The sequence below is a fragment of the Vipera berus genome (genome assembly GCF_964194415.1).
Source record: "Vipera berus genome assembly, chromosome: 3".
Taxonomy (NCBI): Eukaryota; Metazoa; Chordata; class Lepidosauria; order Squamata; family Viperidae; genus Vipera; species Vipera berus.
The window spans coordinates 67,704,520-67,731,168 of NC_138204.1; the positions used below are offsets into that span (position 1 = coordinate 67,704,520).

The 26,649-nt window shown below is 38.6% G+C and overlaps 1 protein-coding gene across 1 annotated transcript; it reads right to left on the reverse strand.

Annotated features, from left to right (window-relative positions):
- Positions 1-3,455: 3,455 nt before the first annotated feature.
- Positions 3,456-23,750, reverse strand: LOC308666595 (uncharacterized protein C1orf87). Its single transcript, XM_081325488.1, has 11 exons — positions 23,627-23,750; positions 19,494-19,713; positions 18,616-18,738; positions 17,818-18,066; positions 16,294-16,391; positions 13,666-13,804; positions 10,990-11,087; positions 8,791-8,861; positions 5,858-5,892; positions 5,153-5,291; positions 3,456-3,698 (listed from the first exon to the last, which is right to left on the reverse strand). The coding sequence occupies exons 1-11, from the start codon at positions 23,731-23,733 to the stop codon at positions 3,538-3,540; spliced, it is 1,440 nt and encodes a 479-aa protein (XP_081181614.1). The 5' UTR covers positions 23,734-23,750; the 3' UTR covers positions 3,456-3,537.
- Positions 23,751-26,649: the final 2,899 nt, after the last annotated feature.

A 26,649-nucleotide genomic window follows, 5' to 3' on the forward strand; every position in this document is an offset into this window, starting at 1 on the left:
ATCCGGTGCCTCAACCATTTGACAAAAATTATCTCTCATCTTCAACATTAGCACTGTCCAAGACTAATGACATTGTTTACTGAAAATGACCATGGCATTGTGTTAAATGTTGAAAAAAAAGACACAGTTATGAAGCCATATAGGAGGCATCGCCAATGTTCATGACTTGGGCTTTCTGCCCTGTTTGCAGAGAAGTTTGAAGGGACCAGCACTGAGTAAATTTGAACCTGTTCATCTTTTGGGATAGCCACTAAGAGCTGGCTGATTAGCTTTTCTGCACAGAGGTTCTATTATCTGTTTTGCAGTTTATTCAATTCAACATTCACTACCTGAGACATAATTGTAGATATTTCACACTGAGTTACCTATCTGAAGTTGCAGGCTAAATTTATTAATGTGGCTTTCAAACATTGCAGACATATTGCTGGGTGTGGGGGGAGGGGGGGAAGAAAAGAAAAAAAACATCTTGCTGATATTTACTAAAAAGATGAGCTGAGCTTGCTTTTCAAAGCTCCATGGATTAATTAAAGTTAAAATGTCATTCACGTATATATCATATGCATTTTTCCAGGCACAGATGTCTGTCTGGTGCCAATATGCTGTTTATGTACTTATCTGTCTCAAGCACATGGCCATGGACATATGCCCTTCTGGCACGGGCACACCATGTAGCGTGAGACGCCTATTAGGCTGCTAATGAATCATTGGCATTAAAAAGGATGGGTTGACAGAGAGAACAGAATGTGGAACTTTTTAGGAACAACGTATCTTACTTTTTGAGACATCTTTAAATTGCAAAATGGGAGGCAGATGATTTGTGGCTATGCTAACAGCTGCAGGGCCTGACTAGACCGCCCGAAATGCAACTGGACTTTTCACATGTTTCAGAAGGGGTGTTTTTGGCAACGCAATTATTCTAAATCCTAATTCTGGTGATGAACAGGAAGGCGACGGCTGCTAAGGAATTCTGAACAGCCAGAGCAGATGTTTGGCTTATATCAACAGCAGGAGTTCTACATATTTGAAATGGGGAGGAGAATACTCCATTTCTTGGCACAGAAGGAATATATAGTGCCTTCGCTCTGTTCCTTCCCCTACCACGATCGGCAACAGCTTTTCATCCAAAGTCTGAGAGGAAGTTTCAAGAGCTAAATTATTGGGCAATCTTGTATACTAGACATGGAGGCCTTAATATATTTGTTAGATTTATACCCCATCTTTTCTCCAACGGCTTGAGCCAGGATCAATTTACATGAAAATCTCCATTTTATCTGAACCACATGGGTTGAGCTGGGAGAGAGTGAATGACTTGATGTCCTTCAGTGAGCTTCTGTGGCTGAGGTTACTCTTCTCATTCCTAGGACACTTTAACCACTGCAGCAAACCAAACTTTAAAATGGCTTTATTGGTAGTGATGCTCCTAGGAACTATATTTTAGGATCTCAGGGAATAATAAAACAGTGAATATTATAAGCCCCAAATTCTTCTCAAACTTGGATTTTAATCAGAGCTGTATAAATCAAGTAGTAGCGCAACCAATTACTGTTGATTGAATATGTTCCATAGCAAGACACCTCTATCCCTGCCCCACAGTCTTCTTGTTTGTTCAAAAGGTAGCTGATAGAACAGATTGGATTGTTACACATGTTTTAATTTGAAAAAAGGGCCTATGTTAGTCTTCCTGAAATTTTGGGGAGTCAACTCAAAATTGTCCCTGGCCATACCTAAGCCAGAGGAATTATAGGACTGACTTAAAATTATTTTTAATTTGATTATTTTAGTCCTGAATTTAAATATACCTATAAATATATAGTAAGGGTCACTCTCTCATACTCTGTACCTAACCTATTCCTCAGTTTGGGAACATTCCTCACAACGAAAAAACTTCCTTCCTTCTATTTTAGAAAGCAAATAGTTTCACTATTGGAATTCTTTTTTTAAATTGCTATTTGTAAACATATTGAACACAAGTGTCAGACTTTGAGAACAGATGGGAAAGCAGGATACACAGATGGAAAAATCTTCAGTTCCTTAAAGCTACAGGGAAGGAATAGTTCACTCTTGAAATGTGTAATGCAACTATATCAGGCATCTAACTCATGGTTTTAAAAAACCCCAATATATTAAGATATTTATGAGGTACACAAACACTTGTTTCTCAGGGCATCATCAAGCATTAACACATTTCCCAGCTCTAATACTGTATTGCTACTTCATTGCTGTCACACGGTAGCAAAGCTTTCCAAATTTCCCACAGTGCTATGAATTCTGGAAAATGGCCCCACTCTTTTCAAGGCTTTCAGATCTTCCTCAAAAGTATTCATATTAAAAAATAAATTTGACCTTCACGATGGACCCGTTTTGTTGGGGTCCATTTCAAGGTCGAGGCTGTGGTGAACATTTTCATGCTTGTACTTAGAACCCTCAAGCAAGGGCTCAGCACACAGTAAGTAATTATCTTGTGTTGTTGTAAGTGAAACAATAGGCTCTTCTGGCACATGTTGCTGAGGCACCACTTGGTGCCAAACTCCGGAGTCCTGTAAGCTAGAGAATGCCAAGATGACAATCTGGAGAGCAGCAACTGAGGAGAATCCATCCATCCTTATAATGAACATTCCTCATTTTATTATCTCTACTTTTTTTTTTTAAAAAAAGTAACCTATTTCTATAATAAACATTTTTGTATACAGGTAGTCCTCAACTTACTACCACAATTGAGCCCTGAAATTTATGTTGCTAAGTGAGAAATTTGTTAAGTGGGTTTTGCCCCATTTGATGACTTTCCTTGCCACGTTTCAGTGAATCATTGCAGAGTTAGTAACACGGTTGTGAAGTGAATCTGGCTTCCCCATTGACTTTGCTTGTCAGAAGGTTGCAAAAGGGGATCACATGACCCTTATGAACCATTTGTCAAGCATCAGAGTGTAAATACTACCTGTATTTTGATATTAGGAGCTAAGTTACAGAAACTCCATTTTATTCCTAAATCAAGAGGTCCACAGTGTGATTTAAACTCTCCCTGTTGTTAATGTGTATCACATGTACAATACACATAAAAAATATATTCAGAGCTTTGCTCTCAGCATTGTGACCACCATCTTGAATTTCTTACCATACATTGCAGGCATACCTGAATCTTTATCTAGAAAATTCCTCTGGATGAATCTGCCATCTGGGAAATGAATTGTCCAAACAATTTCCTACAACTATTTTGCTACTTTTGGGAGGATTGAATTGAGTTGTATTATTACAAATAACAAAGCAAACAGAAGACATGAATAGTAATTCTTTGCTGTGGAGATGGTTTTCGAAAACAAATTTTGAAAATTTGTCAAATTTGGTGATACATAAAATTCACACTTTGTTCAAGTATACTTCACACAGAGAGCTTTATTTAAAAGTATTACTTTTGTTTTTACAGTATGCATACGTATAATTTTATTACAGTTGAAAATTAAAAGTAGGAATGCTTATGTATTGAATTAGCAAGAACTTCAGTGGGTAGACACCCATGAGAAAACTCTCTCTCAGTAGCGATTAAAGCTCCTTCAAGTATTGTAGTAAGGGTTCCAGTGGCATATCTTGACCATAACGAAAAGGCCGAAACGCTTTATCAATTTTTAGAGGACTAAGGCACAGGTCATAAATTTGATTGTAGTTATGGATCAAACGCTTGGCCTTTTCTTTTTCCAGCTTGCCTGTAGTTCATAAAAAAATGTTTTTTCTATTTGGACAAATCAGATGTAATAGCTTATTGTGCATAGCCTTGAAGAGATTCAGTATAACATCAAGGCATAGTTTAGCGTTATAGGAATTACTATGACTGCTATGCTCAATTCTTATTCACTTTTTAATGAGGGGGAGATGTGAAAAATGCCCCCATCTGGAATGATTCAGCCGCAGTGGGGATAGAAAGGTAGAATAAAAAGGTAAAGGAGTCCCTGAGGATGTTACTCCACTAATTGTTGCCGACTACAGAGGACAGTAGACATCTCTGTTTCAAGGCCATTGAGCCAGCGATGTCAGAAGACATTTCTATGATCATGTGGCCAGCATGATGTCATGGAGCATTGTCACATTCCCACTGAAGAGGTACCTGTTTATCTATTCACATTTGCATGCTTTCAAACTGCTAGGTTTGTGGGCGCGCCAGACCTTTGGAACAGCTTACCGGTTGAGCTCCGGACGGCCCCCGACCTTCGCTCCTTCCGGCGCGATCTTAAAACATTCTTTTTCGAACAAGCTGGCCTGGTCTGACGGGATGGGGTTGGGTTTTTAAAATTAGTTTTTAACTTAATATGTATTGATTTTATGGGCATGATGTTTAATTGGTTTTTAATGGTTTTTTAATTTTTGTATCTGATTTTTATTGTGTATTGCCCTGTTCACCGCCCTGAGTCCTTCGGGAGAAGGGCGGTATAGAAATCAAATTATTAAATTAAATTAAATTAAATTAGGTTGGCAGGAACTGGGGCGAGGACAGGAGTTTAGCCCGTTGCCTCACGCTTGGATCTCGAACCTGGGCTGCCAGCTTTCCAGCAAAATTATTTCTTAATTTATACTTAGATTTGGTTTATCAGTTACATATTTTTACAGTCTTGGCTCTCTCCTTATACTGGCCTTGGTATCTACTGTGGAATCTGATTATACCGGTACTACAATGGACTTTGTATGGTTGCCTTTCCTCATCGTATTATTTCCTTCCTATTTATAATGTATTATTCTATGGTGGTAGTGGTAATAAAGTTTAATTTGATCTGTGTCTAAAATCCTGCTTGTTTCCATACAGTGCAGATTGCAAAGGCTGAGGAGAGCACTTTTACTTTTTAGCAATTTCTTCCAAAGGTTCTCTGTCCCCTGAATAAGATCAACCTCCATGCATTAAGGACCCGATCAAGGTCCTTTTCAGAACATACACAGCATGGAAACGTAGTCCTGGAGCAGGCAGCACGTATGATGACATGATCAAGGCCAATGTGCACAGCCCCGTTGTGCCTCTGTCATTCTCAGAATTACAGAAATTAATGCCTGAAAAGGATTACAATTTGCTTGAATGACTAAGATGCGCTTATGCAGATAGAAAGTAAAATATGCCATCGATCTTCAGTGATGTTAATTAAGCAGAACCTTGTTTGGGAGGCATCAGCCTTACCTGTGTTTTTGACATCAGATAAATAAAGGGCTTTCTCCAATTTTCTGAACCGGTCTATCCAGGCCTCTTGTTCTTCAGAATTACTGGCGTCATATGAATTCCATGGATTAGCAGTTTGAAGTTTATTCTGTTCTTTAATCTTCAAAGGAACATGTTATATTGTCAGAAGTTTGTCAGCTCTCATAATAAAATTGTGGTGAAGAACTGTACTTAGTTCACTGTTAGAGCTCCTCCCAATATTTAGTAATTATTATTATATACAATTTATTCATTAAAATCAACATATCAAATTTGTGGCTTCTGTGACAAGGTCACTTGCATGATGCAAGCATTTTGGGTTCTATGAACATCCAAGTTCAGCCTTCTTCATTTGGCATCTTCAACTCTTAACAACTGGACCAAAATTGAAATTCTTCCTGAGGGCACCAGGCTGGGGGGAGGCTCTCCTAGATAATGCTGAGTTTTTAATCTCATATTTTACACTGGAAATTATATATTCTGACAGGTTGTAGTAGACAGAAAGAGGATATACATAGATTTCTAAATAATTTGTGTTAATAAAACTATAAACAATATTACTGTTTTATGAATGAGAAGTCTTAGTATAGGAAGTGGTATCAAAAATAATTAAATGAATTAAATAATGAGTAATGCATAATTTTCCATTAAGAGTTTGTGGAATTATCAATAGGGATTTTACGGTACCTGAGAATTATCTTCACTTTTCCCCTCGTTTCTTCCTAAGATGGAAACAATTATGAAGTTTTTACTTATGCAGTTGAAAGAGTAGTTTAATGTCTCAAATGATCAAGGATCGGCTTCTCTCAAAGGTGATAGGAAGACACTTCTGAAGCGATAAATGCCAATAGTATGAACGCTTAATAATTCCTGATATGATTGTAATAGTATAAGATAAAAAATGGTGCTGTACTGAGCTTGTAGAGATGTTGATGAACTTCAAATATCAACATCATGAGTTGTTGGGCACCTACAAATTCCCCAATTCAGCTTTTGAAAATTTAAATTTATTTGACTGTGATGTAATAGTTAAGAAAACCCTGAACAGGGGCTTTTCAATGACAAACCAATTCGAACTAATAAAAAGGGAGAACAGTGACCATTTTTCAAAAGAGAAATGAAAAGATAATGATAGGAGGGAAGGCAGGGCAAATGTATAATTACAGAGATGATGATGGCACTTCAATTATTGCTGTAATTACTTATGGAGGCTTGTTCGTGTTTTTCCCCCTTAAACTGTCAACCTTGTAAGAGTTGTCCTTTTTCATTATAACATAATCCCATTCCCACATTTCTCTCCATTTCAGTTTTCGTATCCTTCAGTTAAATCCTGTAGTTTGTCATTCGTATTGATTGGACATTATGGATAGAAGACCAGATTGTACAGCATAAAATTAAACAATGGGAAAAGCATGAATCAAGTCCCAGAAATGAAAAGCGTTCCTCGTTGGAAAGACAGCTGCTTTGCCTATAGCCAGATGGTTAAAGTTCAAGGCCAACTGTTGCATCCTGATCGGTTTCTGTAGCAATGATTGCAATTGGCTCACCTTTGCATTTAGTCATCCCCTGAATATTAAATATGCCAGAGAGCTTTCTCAAACATAATTAGATTAATGCACCATCTAACTCAATGTTTCACATCCATCTCTCTACCAGTGGTCTGTAAATCACATGCCCAACTGTTCTAATTGTTCCTAACAGATGTATTGCAATGGTCTGAGAAGTCAACGAAGATGAGAGTAGTATTAGACTGGTTGCTTTGTGGATGGTCTTTCACAGTTTAACAACAGTAGATAGAGGAGGTGTCATAAGACTGCAGCATTATTGGGAATAATAGCAATAGCAATAGCACTTAAACTTATATACCACTTCACAGTACTTTGTATAGCTCTCTCTGAGCAGTTTACAGAGTCAGCATATTGACCCCAACAATCTGGGTCCTCGTTTTACCGACCTTGGAAGGATGGAAGGCTATGTCAACCTTGAGTGGTCAGGATTAAATTGCTGGCTGTGGGCAGAGTTAGCCTGCAATACTGCATTCTAACCACTGCACCACCACAGCTTTTTGGAATAAAGTCCCAGTGCCCTTCCTCAACACATGTCCTACAGACATGATGCAGCTACAATTCCTAGAATTCTTAGAGCAAATGGGATTGCAATCCTAAGATATCTTTTGGGCATTGGGTTGGAAGAAACTACATTAGAAGCATTATTCTTCTATTTTCAGTATGACAGAGTGTGAGAAAGTAAAGGGCAAACTTCATGGAGCATGGCGAAAGTATGCTAGATAAGAGAGATAATTTCCACTATGACTTATAAAGTAGTGAAAAGCAATTGCAGAAAATGCAATTCTCATGTTTACAGAATGACTTCAATTCTCATGTTTCAGATTTTTTTAAAAAATATTCATCGAACTGTCATATATGAAACATGCTGTTAACATGAATGGTCATATTATTAATAGTATTGTCTAACCTGAATTTTATCTAGACAAGATTTTTCACCTTTCTTTGGGTGAAGTTGCATTATTCATTCAGGCTCCATGTTGGATTGACTGTACCAGCTGAGACAATATTTACGTATTGCAAAGAGAACCACCATAGGAATGTAGAATAAAGCCACCGAAACATTTATTCTTGCATGAAGTTGTTGTATTGGATGCATGCCAAAAAAAATCTAACTTGTTGAAACTTGTTTTAGACTGCGAGGTCAAACTTCAGTTTAAGAGTAAACAGAATTGTCCAAATTCTGTCTTGCCAGATATTCCATTTAGAAGAAAATTGTGTGGCAGAATTATTAATAATTTCTGGTTGTATGTCAAATTTGAATCCATGCCAAGACAAATGATCAAATGTTAGGAAAAGAGAGAACATAATTAACTATTTTGTCAAAGCACTCAAATTAGCAGGACGGAAGTGAAATGAGAGAGTAAATGGACTGAGACAAACCAATGGCCAAAATGGGACTTATGACTGAATATGGGAGGTTTTGGAGTTCTGCCACTTAAGCTGGCATCATAAACTGTGAAACTGTATGACAGCCATAGTTAAGTAACACTGGAGTCCTTCGGGAGATAGGGCGGGATATAAATCCCATTAATAAATAAATAATAAATAAATAAATTACAAAACTTTCCAAAATTCTAGTGATGTGAATTGTAGGGTCTGCAGAAGACATTGCAAAAATGGCTACTTAACAAAAAGATCTGGAGGATATAACATTAATGAATTACAGGCATTGGAAAGTAAACTTTCTATTAACTTGAGAGAAAAATAAATGATTTAGATTTGTTTATATGCAAGCATTTTATAGCCAATCTTAGGCATTAATAGAAAGTTTTATTAGGGAACAACATGATGACCTTTCTTCCTAAAATAAAGGTCACTTCCTAGTTTGGAGAAAATATATGCCCATTCTAAGGGAAGTTTATATGAATATATGTAAGGTTTACATGAAACCAGGATCATCGTTACTTTTCTCTTCTGATCTTCAGGGTGCTTGTAAATAGAAGAAACTTAGCATAAACAAATGTGTAGTATCTTAAAACATTCTACAGGAACGTAAAACATATTATCATATTAATTGATTAATATGCTGAGAAATGGCAGGTAATTCCTTACTTTTACAAACAAGAGAAGCAGGGTTCATTCCAATTTGGACTTTCTTCAGCAACTCTACAAATGGTTTCCATCTATACATGAAAATATATTAAAATTAAATGCAATTAATGTTTGACAGTAAAAAGAACCAGTATGTTGAATCGAGTCATCTGTTCTGTCCCAAGTGTTTTGTGTTATTCTGTATGTCACTCCAGGCGTTTTCATCTACCCAACTGTGCCTAGCATGGATGGCCCCATTAACGCCAGTCACCTCACTTAAATTCTAAAGTCTAAATTTTAAAATTCTAAAATTTCTAATTTAGAATTTCTAACATTTTTAAATTCTAAAATTGCACTAGGTACAATTGAGTTGGAGAAATCTAGGAGTTCCCTGCAAGAACAGGTAACTGGAGAACTTTCCATTAAAACTTTTTGAAAGTTTAGAGGTGTGCCATCTACAGTCCCTTCTTGCCACAAAACCACAACATAGCAATCAAATGCATTGACTTCAGTTTCAGTTTATCTTGCTATACCATATAAGGGATGCCTTATGTACGGTCACTCACGCGCTCGTGACCTCTCGTCTGGACTACTGCAATGCTCTCTACATGGGGCTGCCCTTGAGGACCACTCGGAGGCTCCAACTGGTACAGAATGCAGCCGCGAGAGTTGTGTTGGGAGTCTCCCGATACTCCCATGTTACACCTCTGCTCCGTGAGCTGCATTGGTTACCAGTTGTCTTCCGGGTGAGATTCAAGGTACTGGTAATGGTGTTTAAGGCTCTACATGGCATGGGTCCAGAGTACCTTAGGGAACACCTGCTGCCGGCATCAACTTCCCTCCGCCCTGTGCGTTCCCACAGAGAGGGCCTCCTCAGGGTGCCACCGATCAGAGAATGTCGATTGGTGGCCCCCAGGGGGAGGTCCTTCTCTGTGGGCGCCCCGGAGCTATGGAATCGGTTACCGGTTGAGCTCCGGATGGCGGCCGACCTTCGCTCCTTCCGTCGCGATCTAAAGACATTCTTATTTGAACAAGCCGGCCTGGCCTGATGGGGGATGGGTGGGTTTTTTTATTGTTATTTTAATATTTGTATTCACTGTTTTTAGTTGGGCATATGTTTAATTCCTTTTAACTTTTGTATTTTTGTATTTTTATATATTTGCCCTGTTCACCACCCTGAGTCCTCCGGGAGAAGGGCGGTATATAAATAAAATTATTATTATTATTATTATTATTATTATTATTATTATTATTATTATTATTATTATTAATAATAATAATAATAATAATAATAATAATAATAATAATAATAATAATAATAATAATAATAATAATAATAATAATAATAATATTTTTTCTTTAGCAGGGCTTCGCTTTAGGCTACTGGAACATCTTAAAGACCAGAATAACTTGAGATAATTTATCAAACGTAAATACATTTAATTAGGAAATGACTCAGAGCTAATTACATCAGAGTTTTATTCCCACTGGAAGTTGAGATTAAATTAGAGTAGGGTGTCTTCAAACATGGCCCTTTTATGACTTGTGGGCTTCAACTCCCAGCGTGTCTGGCTGAGGAATTCTGGGAGTTGAAGTCCACAAGTCATAAAAAGGCCACGTTTGAAGATCCCTGAATTAGAGGATGTACAGGTAAATCAATGCTGATGACACACACATATCACACAATTTGTTTTATTTATAATAGAACACAAAAACATTTGGAGGTCTTAACTCTGAGTTTGCTTAAGCTTTGCACAGACACCAAGTATTAAGGAAGAGATCCAAGTTTCTTGTCCTCTTCCAAACATTATATATTAGCATCCATCTTAGAAGAAGGGAGTTGCCAATGCCCCCTTTAATAACAGCAAGAACTAGTTAATGGAAATTGGAGATTGCTGAACAAATCTAGCCACTTCCATAAACACTGGGTAAGTGCTTCATTTCTAGCATCATATTTCAATCATGCTAGCATGGTCTGAACTGATCTATAGGTTATTGGGTTTTTTTATTTGTAGCTCAAGGGCTGAGACAGTGTAAACTGAACCAAAGTCACCCAGCCAGTTTTTTTTATTCTTAAAGCAGAACTAAAACTCACAATCTCCTGGTTTCTAGTCTAGGCCAGCACCTGAACCACTACACCAAACTGTCTTTCTAGGATTGTGATCTCGGTGTTAAATTATTATGGAAAAAAGAAGAAGTAAGCATTTCATTAAAACTCACTGCATTCTGCCTCTTCTACCAAAGTCACATAAATTGGCCAAAGTTTCCATCATCCCAAGATGCAGAATTAGTCCATGCCTTTGGCAAATATTTTCTACCTGAAAATTACATGTTTTCATGATGAAATTTTATTGGCAAGCTATAAACCAAAAAAGCTATGTGTGAAAAAACAACAGCATGATCAAAGAAACAAAACTTACTACATTAATTTCTCATGTCTTTTTAGACTAAAGGGTTTCAAACCCCACTTCCCTAGGATCTTGCACACAAAGCATTGAAACAGCTGAAATTTGCTCATGTAGCAGGCTGCACACCTGCTTCGTATTTCATCTTCTCATCGTCCTCATATAACAGTTAAATATTACCTGCCACAAAAATCCTCCCAGAAAATTGAATTCTGAAACATGTAAGTCAACAATGATATTTTTGATAGTGTTGGGATTAAAAAGAATAGTTAAAAAGGAAAAAAAATAAGCAGCCAGACTGTAGATACCGGTAGTAGGCAAGATTGGCTAAGGGATCTGAGCTTGAAAATGCCACCAACAGCAAATAAAACCTTTAATACGTTGAAAAATTGACAGTTTACATTTTTTTCATGAAATTCAGAGTTCATCTGCTTTGGGCAGCTGCCTTACTCTGCCCAATAGTATGGCCACTTCTGATACGTAATTCCTATTAATTTCAGAAAGCTGAGCATCCATTCTATGCACTGCAAGGCAGCCATTTGTCCAGAATGGTATGGGGCAGAGGTCCCCAATATTTTGGGCACCAGGTACCGGTTCCATGGAGAGAGGTTCCGTGGAGAGAGGACCAGAGGGGTGTGTGGTTTTATGTGCTGCCTGCATCCCGCACATGGGGGTTGCTTGTTTGTGCAGACCAGTTGCTGGCATGCCGTGGCCCGGTACTGGTCCATGGACTGGGGGTTGGGGACTCCTGGTATAGGGTTTCCTGCTTGTGCAAGGGGTTGGACTAGAGCAGGGGTAGGCAACCTTGGCTCTTTTATGACTTATGGACTTCAACTCCCAGAATTCCTCAGCCAGCCATGCTGAGGGGAAAGGGAGAGGTTTCCAAGCTGAGCCATGTTGGCTCACGAATTCTGGGAATTGAAGTCCATGAGTCATAAAAGAGCCAAGGTTGCCTACCCCTGGACTAGAGGAATGCCAAGGTTCCTTCCAACTCTGTTACAGTATTCTGTTATGCACCTCTTCCTGTGCAGGGCCTTCTAATGGAGAGTGGATATCTATATTGCTGGCTATTTTTCCCCTTTTTGTAAAAAATATATATTTTATTTTATGAATGCAACATAGGACAAAAACAAATGTAAAATTATATAAAGATTTATGTATTGTCATCCAAATGGAGCTGCCTCGCTTAGGTTGCCTTGTCACATTTAAGTCTAAAACCTAAAGCATTCAAAAGACAAAAACAAAGGCATACTAAGCAGTGTTTTAAAGGTACTGTAATATCTAATAAAAGTGACTAAGCAAGCAAGTGGCAGGATTTCCCAACTTAAATTTATACTAGTATTGACTGTATAAATATATTAGCAAATTTATTTGTTCGTTTATTTATTCACGTTTACATAGCCACCATCTTGCAAAGATGACTCTGGGAAGCATACAATTAAAAATAAGCCATAAAATGAACGTTAAAAACATTGTACAATGAAAAAAACCACCATAAAGACTAGGAGAAAGCATCTATCTCACCAATTCATTATTCCTTGAGATCCTCAAGCTTGTTGACACAACCATGTTTTAAGGGACTTCCTGAAGGATGGTGTCAATCTCACCTCAAAGTGAATGCTGATATTCCACAGGGTGAATGCTGTGACAGAAAAGGCCCCTCTCCTGGGTCCCATCAGATCTGACTCCTTAACATTACTACTAATATTAGTACCACTTTATAAAGCCTTAGTAAGACCACACCTGGAGTACTGCATCCAGTTTTGCTCGTCATATTACAAAAAAAGAGACTTTGGAAAAAAGTGCAAAGATGAGGAACTAAGATGATTAAAGGCCTGGAGATTAAAATATATGAAGAACAGTTGCATGATTTAGGTTGGGCTAGTCTAGAGAAAAGAAGGACTAGTGAGGACATGATAGCAGTATTCCAGTATTTGAGAGGTTGCCATAAAGAGGAAGGGGTCAACTTATTTTCCAAAGCATCAGAGGGCAGGACAAGAAATAATGGATGGAAACTAATCAAGGAGAGAAGCAACCTGGAACTAAGGAGAAGCTTCTTAACAGTGAGGACAACCAGAGGCACAGCTTGCCTTCTGAAGTTGTGGGAGCTTCATCACAGAGGTTTTTAAGAAGAGACTGGATAGTCACTTGTCTGAAATGGTATAGGGTCTCCTGCTTGAGCAGGGGTTTGGACTAGAAGACCTCCAAGGTCCCTTCCAGCTCTATTCTGATTGATATTCTGATTGATATAACCAGTGCTTTTTTTGTAAAAGAAAAAGGTGCCAGAACTCACACATGTCATACAACCCGCCTTGCCTACCCTACAAGGTTCCATCCAAAAAAGGTGCCGGAACTCCGTTCTGAGCGTTCTATGAGGAAAAAAAGCCCTGGATATAACAGATGGGACCACAACATACTTTTTCTGTTGGATGTGATGGATAGCCAAATGAGATTGGGAAGAGGTGGTCCCTCAAATCATGCATACCCTTACCTCAGGAAATGAAAGAAGGCCTGAGCAAATCTGGTCTTCTTGCAGAAAACTCTGGGTTAATTTTTCAAAATCGAGCTCTCCATTGTGTTCTTTTAGTATCTGCTTCAGTGCCAGAAACGTATTTTCTGGTGTCCAAGAGCTAAAGAATGATAGTATAAAGAGACAACTTCATCTTGAAAATAGAAGTGCTGTGCATGGATTAAACTTGGTCAGAATATTATTATAATTTACAGGTTTATCATAATCATCTTCATCAAGCTAGATAAGATGCCAATTATAACAAATCAATCCCAGAAAAAATCATTTATAGTATTACTGTAATGTTCACGGACTCCCAATAGTTAACATAATTAATAAAACATCCAAACAAAGTAAACATTAATGTGTCTGCAGGAAGAAATCATTAAAAGAAATAATAATAAAATGCTGGTTTGTTCCCAAGTGCTTTCTAGAAAAGTTTCATGTTCACCAGTTTCTAGGAAAGAACCCAGAGTTTCAGGATTTATTCTGGGATTATGGTTCTAATTCCTTAGGAGAGGAATAGCCCAGGGATGTTGAATTGGGCATAATATTAGACAAATCATACACAAGCTTTCTGGTTTGATTATTCATGTTCATGGCAGGTGCACGTTATAACTGAATTGGGTGTACTAGCTCATTTTGAATTACTCTACATTGTAGAGTACAGAGAAGGGCAAGAAAGATGATAAGGGGTCTGAAGGCTAAAGGTATGATGCGTGGCTAAAGGAACTAGGCATGTCTATCCTAACAAAGAAAAGAATTGGGAGTGATATTCTCTTCCAATACAGGTAGTCTTGACTTACTATGATGACTCCCCCGGACACTTCCCCAGGTACCTCTCTAGATGTTAGCTTGGGGGAGGATGAACCAGTTCCTGGCATGTCAGGAGCTGAATTGATTGATGGCTCTGAGCAGCCACCTGTGAGGGATTTGGCTGAGGCTCCAGGTGGGGAAAGCATGCAGCTGAAGCCAGTCGGTGAGGAGGAGGAGGAACTGCCTTCTGCACCTGATCCAAGAACGCATAGGGTAGAGAAAAGGCAGGAGCAGAGAAGGTCAGCCAGACCACTCATGAGGAGAAAGACTCAACCTTCTTGATGGGCTGCACCTGCAACTGGCTATTTAGTACAGCAGACAGATGGAGGCAATGCTGGGAACAATGTGTTTGTTTCCTAGATGTGTGTTTTCTGGTCATTGTGATGCCTGCCTTCTTTGGATTGACGCTGTGCCTTGACTTGTATTGTGCCTTGGAAACTCTGGACTTTTCTTGCCTCATGAACTCTCTTGTGTTGTGGATTTAAATTTCCCTGGTGGATTTATTTTGACTGAGAATCTTTCAATCTTTCACAGTGGCCATTGCTCTGTGGACTAGCATTGGTCTGCTCATAGCTGGACTTAATTGGGACAGTTCCACTTTTTTTGGTGAAGGAAATTGCTGGGAATATTAATAAACTCACTAAACCACAATCACTTGTGTGTGAGAGTGAGTGGGATAGAACACTTACAACAGTTCATTTAGTGACTGTTCAAAGTTACAACAGCACTAAAAAAGTGACATGACTGTTTTTCACACTTGTGACATTTGTAGCATCCCCATGATCATGTGATCAAAATTCAGAGGCTTGGCAATTGGTTCATATTTATGACCATTGCTGTGTCCCAAGATTCTGCATTCACCTTTTGTGACCTTCTGACAAGCAAAGTCAATGGGGAAGCCAGATTCACTGAACAACTGGGCTACTAACTTATCAACTATAGCGATTCACTTAACAACTGAGGCAAGAAAGGTCGTAAAATGGGGCAAAACTCACTTAAATGTCTCACTTAACAACAAAAATTTTGGGCTCAGTTGTGGTTGTAAGTCAAGGACTATCTGTACTTGAGGGGCTGTTACAGAGAAGAAAGGGTCAACTTATTTTCCAAACCACCTGAGGGCAGAACAAGAAGCAATGGGTGGAATCTCATTAAAGTGAGATGCAACCTGGTACTAAGGAGAAATTTCCTGACATTAAGAACAATTAGTCAATGGAACGGGTTGCCTACCAGAGGTGTGGGTGCTTCATCACTGGAGGTCTTCAAGAAAAGATTGGACAACCGTTTGTCCAATGAGGTGCCCTGCCTTGGAAATGGGGGTGGACTAAAACAGGGGTCCCCAATCCCCAGTCCATGGACCAGTACCGGTCCATGCATGCCAGCAACCAGTCTGCACAAAGAAGTAAAGTCCCATCCATGGGATGCAGGCAGCACACAAAACCATGCACTGTGGTTCACGGAAAAACCTTTCTCCACGGAACTGGTCCCTGGTACCCAAAAGGTTGGGGACCTCTGGACTAAAAGACTCCAATGTCACTTTCAGCCCTATGATTCTATGATTCTTGGTAATGCCTGGAGAGGATCATCTCTTTTATATCTTTGTACTATTGCAAAGTTGAGATAAAAATCATTGCTAAAATTTTATAGCCACAGGCTACATATTAAAAAAATAACATTTACATATTAAAACTGTTGTCTTAGGCTATAGCTAATCAAATGGAAGCTGAAAGCAGAAGATTCCTCTCTCATACCTTTTTATTGATATTTGTAATATAATATACAAAATTAAAATGAAACCTTGGATTCTTTTTATTTTGATTCTTCTCAGGAAGGATATGTTGCATTTTGCTTGATGCCTGTAGTGTTAATAACTGGATCAATTTTTCATAATCTATCTAGAAGAAACATAAGGAAACATAATTTCAAAGGCTAATTTTAAAACGGGTTCAAAATTGCAGAAGACAAAAGATATGGTGTAGAAAATATTACTACTGTTGGTTGAACTAACTATGTATAGTAGGTGTTAATAAACTAACTAACTTTAGTATAGCTAGAGAGGCTGGATCTGCTGAAATCCATGAGATTGGAACAGAAGAGGTCAGACCAATGGCCCACACTGTAAGCATATTATCATTTGACTTTCTATAATTATGAGCCAGGGCACTATGGTTAAGCCAAAAGCCAAAAGTGGAACAGCTCTTGTCTTTTTGTAACTGGTACTTGAGGACACATGCTGCCTCTAGTTGTGAATATCTATCCATCCATCTATCTACCCATCTATCCATACATCCACATGCTGCATCCAATCATGACCATCCATCCATCCTCTATCCATTCTCTCTCTCTCTCTCTCCATCTATCTACCCATCTATATGTCAATGCTTCAAACATTGACATGTTTTTGCACTGACAATATAAGAGGCAGCCTTTTGCTTTAACTGTTTGGCTTTGAATCACTAAAGCGCGGGAGGAATGCAACCCAGATGTTTTGAGAAGATAAGGGATAGCGCACTTCAGAAGGGAAGTGAAACTTTGTGTGTTAAACTAATTGGTGAATGTGATTTATGACATGTAATTAAGGGAGGGAATTCTGTAGAATATGATGTGTTAAGGGGAGGAGAATTCAGATTCTGACATCCATCCATGAGTGCCTATGCTTCGTTCTCATTATTATAGATGTTTTTTAGAATAAACAATCATGCAATGTTCTTTCATCTGTCTCATTAGTCAGAACCATGACACTATCCATCCATGCTGTTTCTAATCATGAATATCTGTCTGTCTGTCTGTCTGTCTGTCTGTCTGTCTGTCTGTCTATCTATCTATCTATCTATCTATCTATCTATCTATCTATCTATCTATCTATCTATCTATCTATCTATCTATCATCTATCCATCTATCATCTATCATCTATCATCTATCTCTATCATCTGTTTATTTATCCATCAATCATCTATCTACAGGGTAGTCCTTGATAGACTTATTCACACAACATTCATTGAATCCTCCTTCAGAGCTATCAAAATCAACAAGCAACACCCCCCAGTCCTATGAGAGGTAAATTTTACCAGTTAATGAAGTTTTGGTTGCCTTCCAATCATTTAAAAGAACATAATCATTTACACTAGTATGCTATTATCACTTACAGGAGTAGGCAACACAATGTTTTTCCCCAACACCCATTTGTGGTTATAAATTAAGATTCCTCCAGACCTATGCCATCAATATATCAAAAGAATAAAGTAGTCTTTATAAAGCTACTTTCCACTGAGCTCAAAATTATAAATTTGATCCACAGTTCAAAATCTTACACTACTAACCAGTTCTTGGTCATTAGCTTGTGAACACCTCTTGAAAAGCAGTTTCACAGTTGGTAATTGTAGCGGGACATCATGTTTGAGAAGCAGGGAGCTCAGCTGGGCCTGAGACAGAAATCCTGATTTCCTGGGATCTGTCTCTTTGAGCTCTTCATTCAGGCTGGCCAAAGCAGTGAGACTTATAGGATGCAGCTCAAATTCCTTTCTGAGCAGAACTAGAAGAGAATCATCCTCATCCTCTGGTAGAATGGCCTGTTGAAAGAAATACTATTATTTTACTTGTAGGACTGTCTCTTCCCAATTGTTTCTACAGGTATCTGTCCCACCCAATCTAGCAGGATGGTCATGCTGTGGTCACAATCAGATAAGGACTGTCAGCTGATGGGGCTCAAGAGGAGGGGCTTTTATGCCATGATGCCCACTCTGTGGAACATAATTTCACCTGAGGTTAGGTTAATCCTTACCCTGATTGGCCTTTTGCAAGGACATATGGTCAAGGATCAGAGGAACTGAAAACCAAGGCAGCTATGTGTGGTGAACCTTCAGATCCTCTGAATATAATTTAAAAATTAATTTGCCAACACTTTGAAATCAGCCTAGAAAGGATCTAGGATCCTATGCACAGGTCAAGCCATGGGCATGCTACAATAAAACTACTTGGCCTCAGTAAACAAGCTTGGTATAAGACTTTGGTAAGAAAGTTTTACCACTGTGATAAAATCTATTGGGCTATTTCTGCCTTTCTAGAAGATGCTTATGAAACCCAGTGTAACTACTGGAAGTTTAATCGTGTTTACTTACCTGTTTTTGAAATGTTTTTGATTTCTGAGCTTCAAAAGATGGTTTTTTGATAGAGTGAATATAAGATAAAGACTTATCTCCACAGGGTGCAGTAACACAGTATAAATTCGGTGGTTTTAATTCCTTAAATAATGAACAGGAAGTAAAAAGAGAAATAAAGACAAACAAATTTTCATGATGTAAAATCAGTACAAATACTAAAATCCTTTCAACAGAAAAAAGAATGAAAGATCATGGCCATGGCAAGGATATAGGCTGAGCTTTGTGGCTGAGGAAGTTCCAGCTCCTTTTTCCACAAATTGGCACATTCTACTGCATTATACTAAAACTATTAATATCTCACTTGGAAGAGAAAAACTGAAAGAATTGGTGGCCTGAGTCCTCATGAGGTACATGTAAGAATGAGGGGCAAATGTTTTTTTTAACAAAAAACAGTCTTTTGTCATGTCCAGCATGCATCTCTGTCCATCTAGGGCAATAATAGCACAATAGCAACCACTTAATTGATAACTTGCCCATAATCTACCACTAAAACAGTTGCCTTATTCCTGTTCATGCAATCTTTCCCAGTCTAGTCTGCTCTGGGTGAGCTCTTGGAATTTTGGCAACTACTATCCAAGTAGGGGCAGACAGCATTCATAATAAGACATGGTGACTTGAAAGTGATGACATGTACATCATGACATCACTGTGTCCATGAAACAATAATGTCACAAGATCTTAAGAAAGACCCATTCCACATCATCATTTGCTCCCACTCTATCTTATTGAAGGCCACCTATGAAAAGTTGGTCTATTAATAGGCCTGATCCCCAGACTGTTTCCCATCTGTAACTGAATGAGAAAATGAAGGGACTATAACACTTGTAACAACTTACTTTGTTGTCCACAGATCTGCTAACATTTATTTCTGTTTGTTTGGATGTATATTTTTCCACTCCATCTTTGTTCAGAGATTCAATATTCACACCATTACTGATTTGCTGACCAGGTGGCTTATTGTGCTCTGGAGATTTTCCATTTCTCTGTCCTATATTACGCAGAGATAAAGTTTGGAGCATGGACTGTGCCTCAGGTTTCGCAATCTCCTTTGCTTTCCTGTGAGTGGGAAGTATTCAATACATATTTTGGCACCGAGACGTAACTGCTTTATCTTTTCTCCATTTACATACAAAATATTTTTTTTTAATGGAACATTTGTTCATTAGGCAGAAACGAAGTAGTGTAACCAATGAATATAGTCCCAAAGGGAAACTAATTACATCTATATCTGTTGCTGCACCACCATCAGATCTGTGGTGGTGCAGTGGTTAGAATGCAGTATTGAAGGCTACTTCTGCTGACTGCTGGCTGCCAGCAGTTTGGTAGTTCAATTCTCACCTGCTCAAGGTTGACTCAGGTTTCCATCCTTCCAAGGTCAGTAAAATGAGGAGCCTGATTGCTGGGGAAAACATGCTGACTCTGTAAACTGCTCAGAGAGGGCTGCAAAGCACTGTGAAGTGGTATATAAGACTATGTGCTGTTGCTATTGCTGAACCACCAAAAGCATGTGGTGTCATCACCAGAAAGCATGAGACTAGATTTTGAGCTCGTGGTGGTAACAGCAGTGTTGGTTTATGCCATCAAATAAACAAAGGAAATATACGCTTGATAAATGAATGAATGCTTGAATGAATATTTGAAATAGAGTTATCTACTTATCAGGGAGTTGATAAGGAATAATAACCAATCATATTTAACAATTGTAGTTGTAACCATTTAGTCATGTCCAACTGTTGTTGATTTTATAGGCAAGTGCTCACCATGCTACTCTGACAATTTTACAATAGGATATGCTTAACAGTAGGTGGTGGAGAAAAACCTTGTCCATCAATGTTCTATTTCTATTTCTTCCTTTTGTGAGATTTCAGCTCTTGCACTTTTTAAATCTAGACCTCTGTACCATTATCTTAAAGTAAAGTAAAGTAAAGTTTCCCCCGCACATGCGTGCTAGTCGTTTCCGACTCTAGGGGCCGGTGCTCATCTCCATTTCAAAGCCGAAGAGCCAGCGCTTGTCCGAGGACATCTCCGTGGTCATGTGGCCGGCATGACTAGACGCCAAAGGCGCACGGAACGCTGTTACCTTCCCACCGTAGTGATCCCTATTTTTCTACTTGCATTTTTACGTGCTTTCGAACTGCTAGGTTGGCAGAAGCTGGGACGAGTAACAGGCGCTCACTCTGTTACGCGGCACTCGGGATTCGACCCGCCAAACTGCCGACCTTCCGATCGACAAGCTCAGCGTCCTAACCCACTGAGCCACCGCGTCCCTAGTAACTGATAGGAAAGTGAATGATCCAAACATTGGGAAGAGCAATACAACTGATTACTACGAAATAATAGAAATATTTTGCATAATCTTAACGGCCTACTTCAAAGGAGATTTTGCAGCCAACTCATTCTTTGATCTGCATACTTCTTTTAGTACAATATTTCAAGAGTTCTAAAGAAAAAGGCTTCAAAACGATGAATGAAGCTAGTTAATTATATACAGTAAAAGAAAAAAAATCAATTAAGGTAAGATTTCCAAGTACAAGAGGGCCAATAATAGATGTGTGGAAAGGCACACTATAGTAGGAACATGTATTAATGCATCCCAAGTACAAAATACTGAGCTAAGGCACCTTCACTTAGAATTACTCTTTCCTACAGAAACCAAATGTTTGCAATGTGATGGTAGAAGAGTTAAGGGGGACTATCTTCATGCAGGCAAGAGGTCACCCAGTGCTAGCTTGCAATATTGGATTTTTTTTTAATTCCATTTATATCCCGCCCTTCTCCGAAGACTCAGGGCGGCTTACAAGCTTAGCAGTAGATTACTGAGGCCATTATCTTACAGTGATTCTATTGTATTTTGTTGAAAGATAAACGTTAAGGAAAGGTTGTTTCTTAGAACGTCTCCCTTTTCTGTGAGATGTATGCAAAATACAAGGAAAATACTGTTGTTTAGAAGGAATGGGGAAGTGGTTGGTCCATCACATTTTCTCATTGTGACATTCATAAGAAGGATTTGCTCTGTAATAGAAAACTTCAGTTGAAGTTAAGCCATCTAACAAGGCACAAAAGAAATGAAGCTTTGGCTCATTCAATCCGTTTGAACAGAAGCACAATGGCATGGTGAAAAAGGAGAATAAACCTCTCCTTTACACCACAAAGTCTTTGATGAAAATTACAAAGAAGTTATTCTATATAATTTATAGAATTGTGTACACAAGTTGTTACAAGGCTGAAAGAGTGGAAAGGAAGATGAAATAATTTGAACTCAAAGTTTTCAGAGATTGTCCTGTTTAACCCTCCCTGGTTAATAGAAGCCAGGTTTGTATGCATCCAACATGATTTTAGTTCTTACAAGTGTGTCTGAACACCCAGAAAATATTTATCTTGGATCTGCAACATTGTGTTAAAAGCATCTAGGACAGTGGAGGTGGCAGTGGTAGTGGGGGAAGAAGGGATAGTTTCTCACACACTTCCACAGCTCACTTCTGAATGGGTTGCGGCCTGGCACTGGGCCATAGACCAGAGACTGGGGATCCCTGATCTAGGAGAAGGAAATTTGGGGTAAAAGGATCAGACATGTTCTTCCTTTCCCTCTTTTCTTTGGCAGATAATCAATAAAATAATATTTATATGATGTATTTTGTTCCCAAATTCTCAAGAGGCCATCACTGGACTCTCCATGCTGGATGATTATCATCCAGTTTCCAATATTTTCTTTTCTTTTCTTTTCTTTTCTTCTCTTTTCGAGGAAGATTATGAATAAGATAGTTAAATGCCAGCTACATAGGGCTTTGCAGGATATGGATTATCTGGGCACAGTTTAGTCAGGGTTCAGACTGGGATATCATACAGGGACAGCACTGGTTGCACTTGTCAATGACATTTGACGGTGCTGAGATAATGGTGGTGAATCTATCCAAGAATGTTTTGATTGCTTAACAGATTTTATTACTATCAACTGTGGTATCCTTCTGGACTCCCTGGTGTGGTTGTGAGGGAGGGTACTGTGTTGTAATGCTTTTCCTCCCTCCTCAAAGATTGTTTCCAGTTGGTATTGACAGGAGGGGAGACACCATAACTCCTGCCTCAGGGTCTGATACTTACTCTCTTCTTAAACATCTACATGAAACTTTGGATGGGTCATCTGTCAGTTTTGGGTATGGTGTCATCACTACAAGGATGATATCAAACTGTACCCCTGTGTGTTTATGTGTACACATAGTAAAAATTAGTGAGAGAAAACAAGATCACATAGTACTCATGATTCTGGTCAATGGTGCCCTTCATTTATTTTTATCTCACTTTTTTATATATGAATAACTCCAGATGGTAAACAGACCTATGTAATACTCCATCCTTGCCCTATTTTAAGTGTGTGTGTGTGTGTGTGTGTGTGTGTGTGTGTGTGTGTGTGTGTGTATTTAATAGTCTAAGAGATGAAATTTTTACTTGATTGGGCTCTGCTGTCTTGTGGACTCTTTTGGTATTTTTCATTGATTTATATAAACCAATATTCCTGTTACAGATGTTTAGAATAGCAAATAATGTTTAGTCTACAGCACTTAAATGTTCAAATCTCAATTCTTATCTATAGACAGAGGTAATAAAATAAGGAAACAATTTTAATGTGTGACTGCTTGTAAATATAGAGTAGCTCTGGATTTGTAAATGCCACAACAATAAAAGAATAATTTATCCTCCTTCCTGGCCATTTAAAAATAACTCAAAACCGAAGTAAAACTATTTAAGCCCTTTGATTTGTAAAATATTATGTGTTCTTCCTGCAATGGATTAAAAAATGAAATGTTTCCTTATTCTCTTAAATGTCCTGATGCTGATAATAATTTAATGCCAGGTATCAGCATTTACTGCATTTTAATTGCAATATATATTTTGTGGCATCTTTGATACTTTAATTAAAGACATAATGCTATGAATTCTAATTAAAATTATATTTCCCTGAGATTATACTTACCCATCACTTTTCTCTACAAGGCATCGGACATATTTGCTTCCAATTATCTTTATTACAGTCTCGTAATTTGCACCAAACCCATAAGGTAGGTTTCTTACTGAAGCCATTACCAGTTCTATCTTGCTTTCCCCAAAAGATCACTTTGCTGTAATTTCCCAGGAGAAGTTTATTTCTTTAAAAATGGAAACTGAAAGTGGGTAGATGGTTGGTCCTGCAAATATTTTAGCAATATTAAGTCAGTAACAAAATAACAAAAGCTTGGCAAACAGCTTATAAGTTAAATGTCTTGTTTAAAAGGAGCTCAGGAAAGTAAATTAAGTGTGAACAAATGTAAAAGGCTCTATCTTTAATGTTCATACATTTATCCTGAAAGAATTTCCCACACAACTGGCCCAATTCCAGCACAATAGCAAGATTAGTTAATAATTTGAGATTTATATTGGGCCCATATTGGGAATCAGCTATATCATGGTATTTGATTTTCATAATAGCTGTTGGTTCTGCATCTAAAGAAATGTCTACTTAAGTGCAGTTCTATGATACTCTAAGAAGTTGCAAACACTCTTAAAGTCGGTAAAACTTTCTCTTAGTGAAACCTCTACATTATTGTAATTTTAGAGGATTCCTCAGTCTTAATATTTAAATATTATAACTGCAAATGTGACATGGGAAAATCATTTCCTTCTAAATACCTTTTGTTGTTAATAACAGTCTGAAAAAAACCACTCCCATTTTACTTTTCAAATTAGTAGCATTTGCAGCAGTTAATAACATAACAAACAATAGAGCAAGTTATCACAATTCTTCAGCTCATTGACTCCTTCATAAAGTTTCAGATTGTTCATTGAATCCCAATAATTTATTATAAGAAAATAATTTAACTTTAACTAATAGTACTATGAACAATAGCTATAACAATAATATTCCAGACCGCTTTCACTGATGGCTGATCATCTACCCTGTCTTGCCACTAACTGCAGAGACACCAAAAAATTATTGATCCCATATGTCCTTCCATCATTTATTGACCACCTGTGACATTTACTGATCCTTTTTTGACCTCCAGACATCTATTGCCCTTGGGTAATCCCATCATGTGGGTCAATACGGATCACTTTGGGGTCTAGAGATTTTATTGTAGAAAAATACTACAAACCAAGGCTGTCCCAGTAAAAATAGCTGGGTTGTATTTCTTGGCAGGTTTTCTAGAAAATTCTTGAAAAGCCCAGGAAACATCTCCAGAACTCCTAATTTCTTCCTGTATTGCTGGAGGAAACCTGAAATACTTTTTTTTCCTTCTTCATAATAATGGCATTGCTTTATTATAGTTAGATTTCTCTCCCTTCCCCCAATATCATAGCTAGATTAGTACACTGTTTTCATGCTGGAAAGTTCCATGGAAATAGTTGACTAGAACTTACTACAATACCTAAAATCTTTGAGGTGAACTCAGTTCCTGTTGACTCTACGTAGCTTTCTTGAAAACAGTATGTAATTGGTTTGCCATTGCCTTCTGTTAACACCTCAATCCAGGTTCCAGTATTTCCTGGAAGACTCCTGTCCATGAAATAATCAGATCTAATCCAATTTCTCCTTTCAAGATTAGTGAAGGATCCAATTACCTTGTTTTGAATGGCCTAATTGCATTCCCAGAGAATTAACTTTCCCTAAGTAGAAAATAACTTTTAAGGAAAGTTTGTCATTTGTTCCCTAAGAACACACTCAGCAAAAAATAATAATAACCTTCTGGCCTTAAGCATATGTTTTCCTTTCTCCCTCTGAGTTTTGAGACACCCACCTCTTTGTAGTCTTGCCTTTCTTTACCTGCAAAGGCAACAGGCATCCAGCCACCATAAATGAACTGCTTTTCACACTCATTGTAGCAAGGAAGCTGCTGTTACTAAGGACGCAGTGGCGTTGCTGGGCTGAGCAGTGCTTGTCATTCCATAGTCAATGTAGTGAGAGGCATGCATTTCAAATAATTAGATTAGCAGACTGTAAGTGTAGTGCATGCAATACCAAAGGGCACAAAAGGGAGATGGCTTTGCTTATCCACATGGCTGGCAAGCAAAATCTTTCTCTCCAACTCGCAGTTTGCAAAGATTTAAAACAATCTCAAAAAGCAGAGACTGAATGGTACGGTCAAATCAAGCAAGAACAGTTCACCCAGTGGTGGGATTCAGCCAGTTTGCACCACTTCGGCAGAACTGGTAGCTAATTTTTTGTTGCCCAGGCCCAGAAGAGACTTCCGGAAGCGGCATCCACACAGAGAACTGGTTGGTCACATATTTGAATCTCATCACTGAGTTCACCCCAGTGAAATGTAGCCTTTACTCCAGCCCTTAAACCACAGTGCTCAGATGATGCAGTAAAGATTAGTATTATTTATTTGAATGTATTAGCTGCCTGAGTCCAGTGTGCTCTGGACAGGTAATAAATGCTCTTCTTGATCCAAACAGATTAGACCAGGGGTGTCAAACTGCCCACCCATGGGCCGGATGCATCATCCGGAAGCCACGCCCACCCCATTGCCAGCAATGGCAAAACAGTTCCGATACGTCTCGCGATGTCACGTGATGTTGTGAGTTTGACATGTCTGGATTAGACCAAATGTTGCTGTCCTTACATTCTTGCTAAATCAAAACTGAACTCTAAGGATTTAATGGAACTGAATTCAGAGTTACATAACTATTAATAATTGATAGGTTTGTGCAGATTGGTTAGAACAGAGGTCCCTAACCTTTTGGGCACAAGGGACTGGTTATGTGGAGAGAGGTCTTTCCATGGACTGGAGAGTGTGTGGTTTTGTGTGCTGCCTGCATCTCGTAGATGGGGCTTTGTTTGTGCGGCCTGGTTGCTGGCATGCCGTGGGCTGGTACCGGTCCATGGACTGGGGGTTGGGGACCCCTGGGTTAGAATATAGAACAGGGGTGTCAAACTCAATTTCATTGAGGGCCGCAGCAGCATTGCGGTTGCCCTCAGGGGGCCGGGTGGGTGTGGCCTGGGTGGGCATGGCTAAAGTG

Coding starts and splice junctions, on each gene's coding strand:
- LOC308666595 (XM_081325488.1), bottom strand. CDS start 23,733: ATGGCTTCAGTAAGAAACCTACCTTATGGGTTTGGTGCAAATTACGAG. Junction 19,714..23,626: donor CTTGTAGAGAAAAGTGATGG/GTAAGTATAATC, acceptor TCCCACTCACAG/GAAAGCAAAGGAGATTGCGA. Junction 18,067..18,615: donor CAAAAACATTTCAAAAACAG/GTAAGTAAACAC, acceptor TTCTTTCAACAG/GCCATTCTACCAGAGGATGA.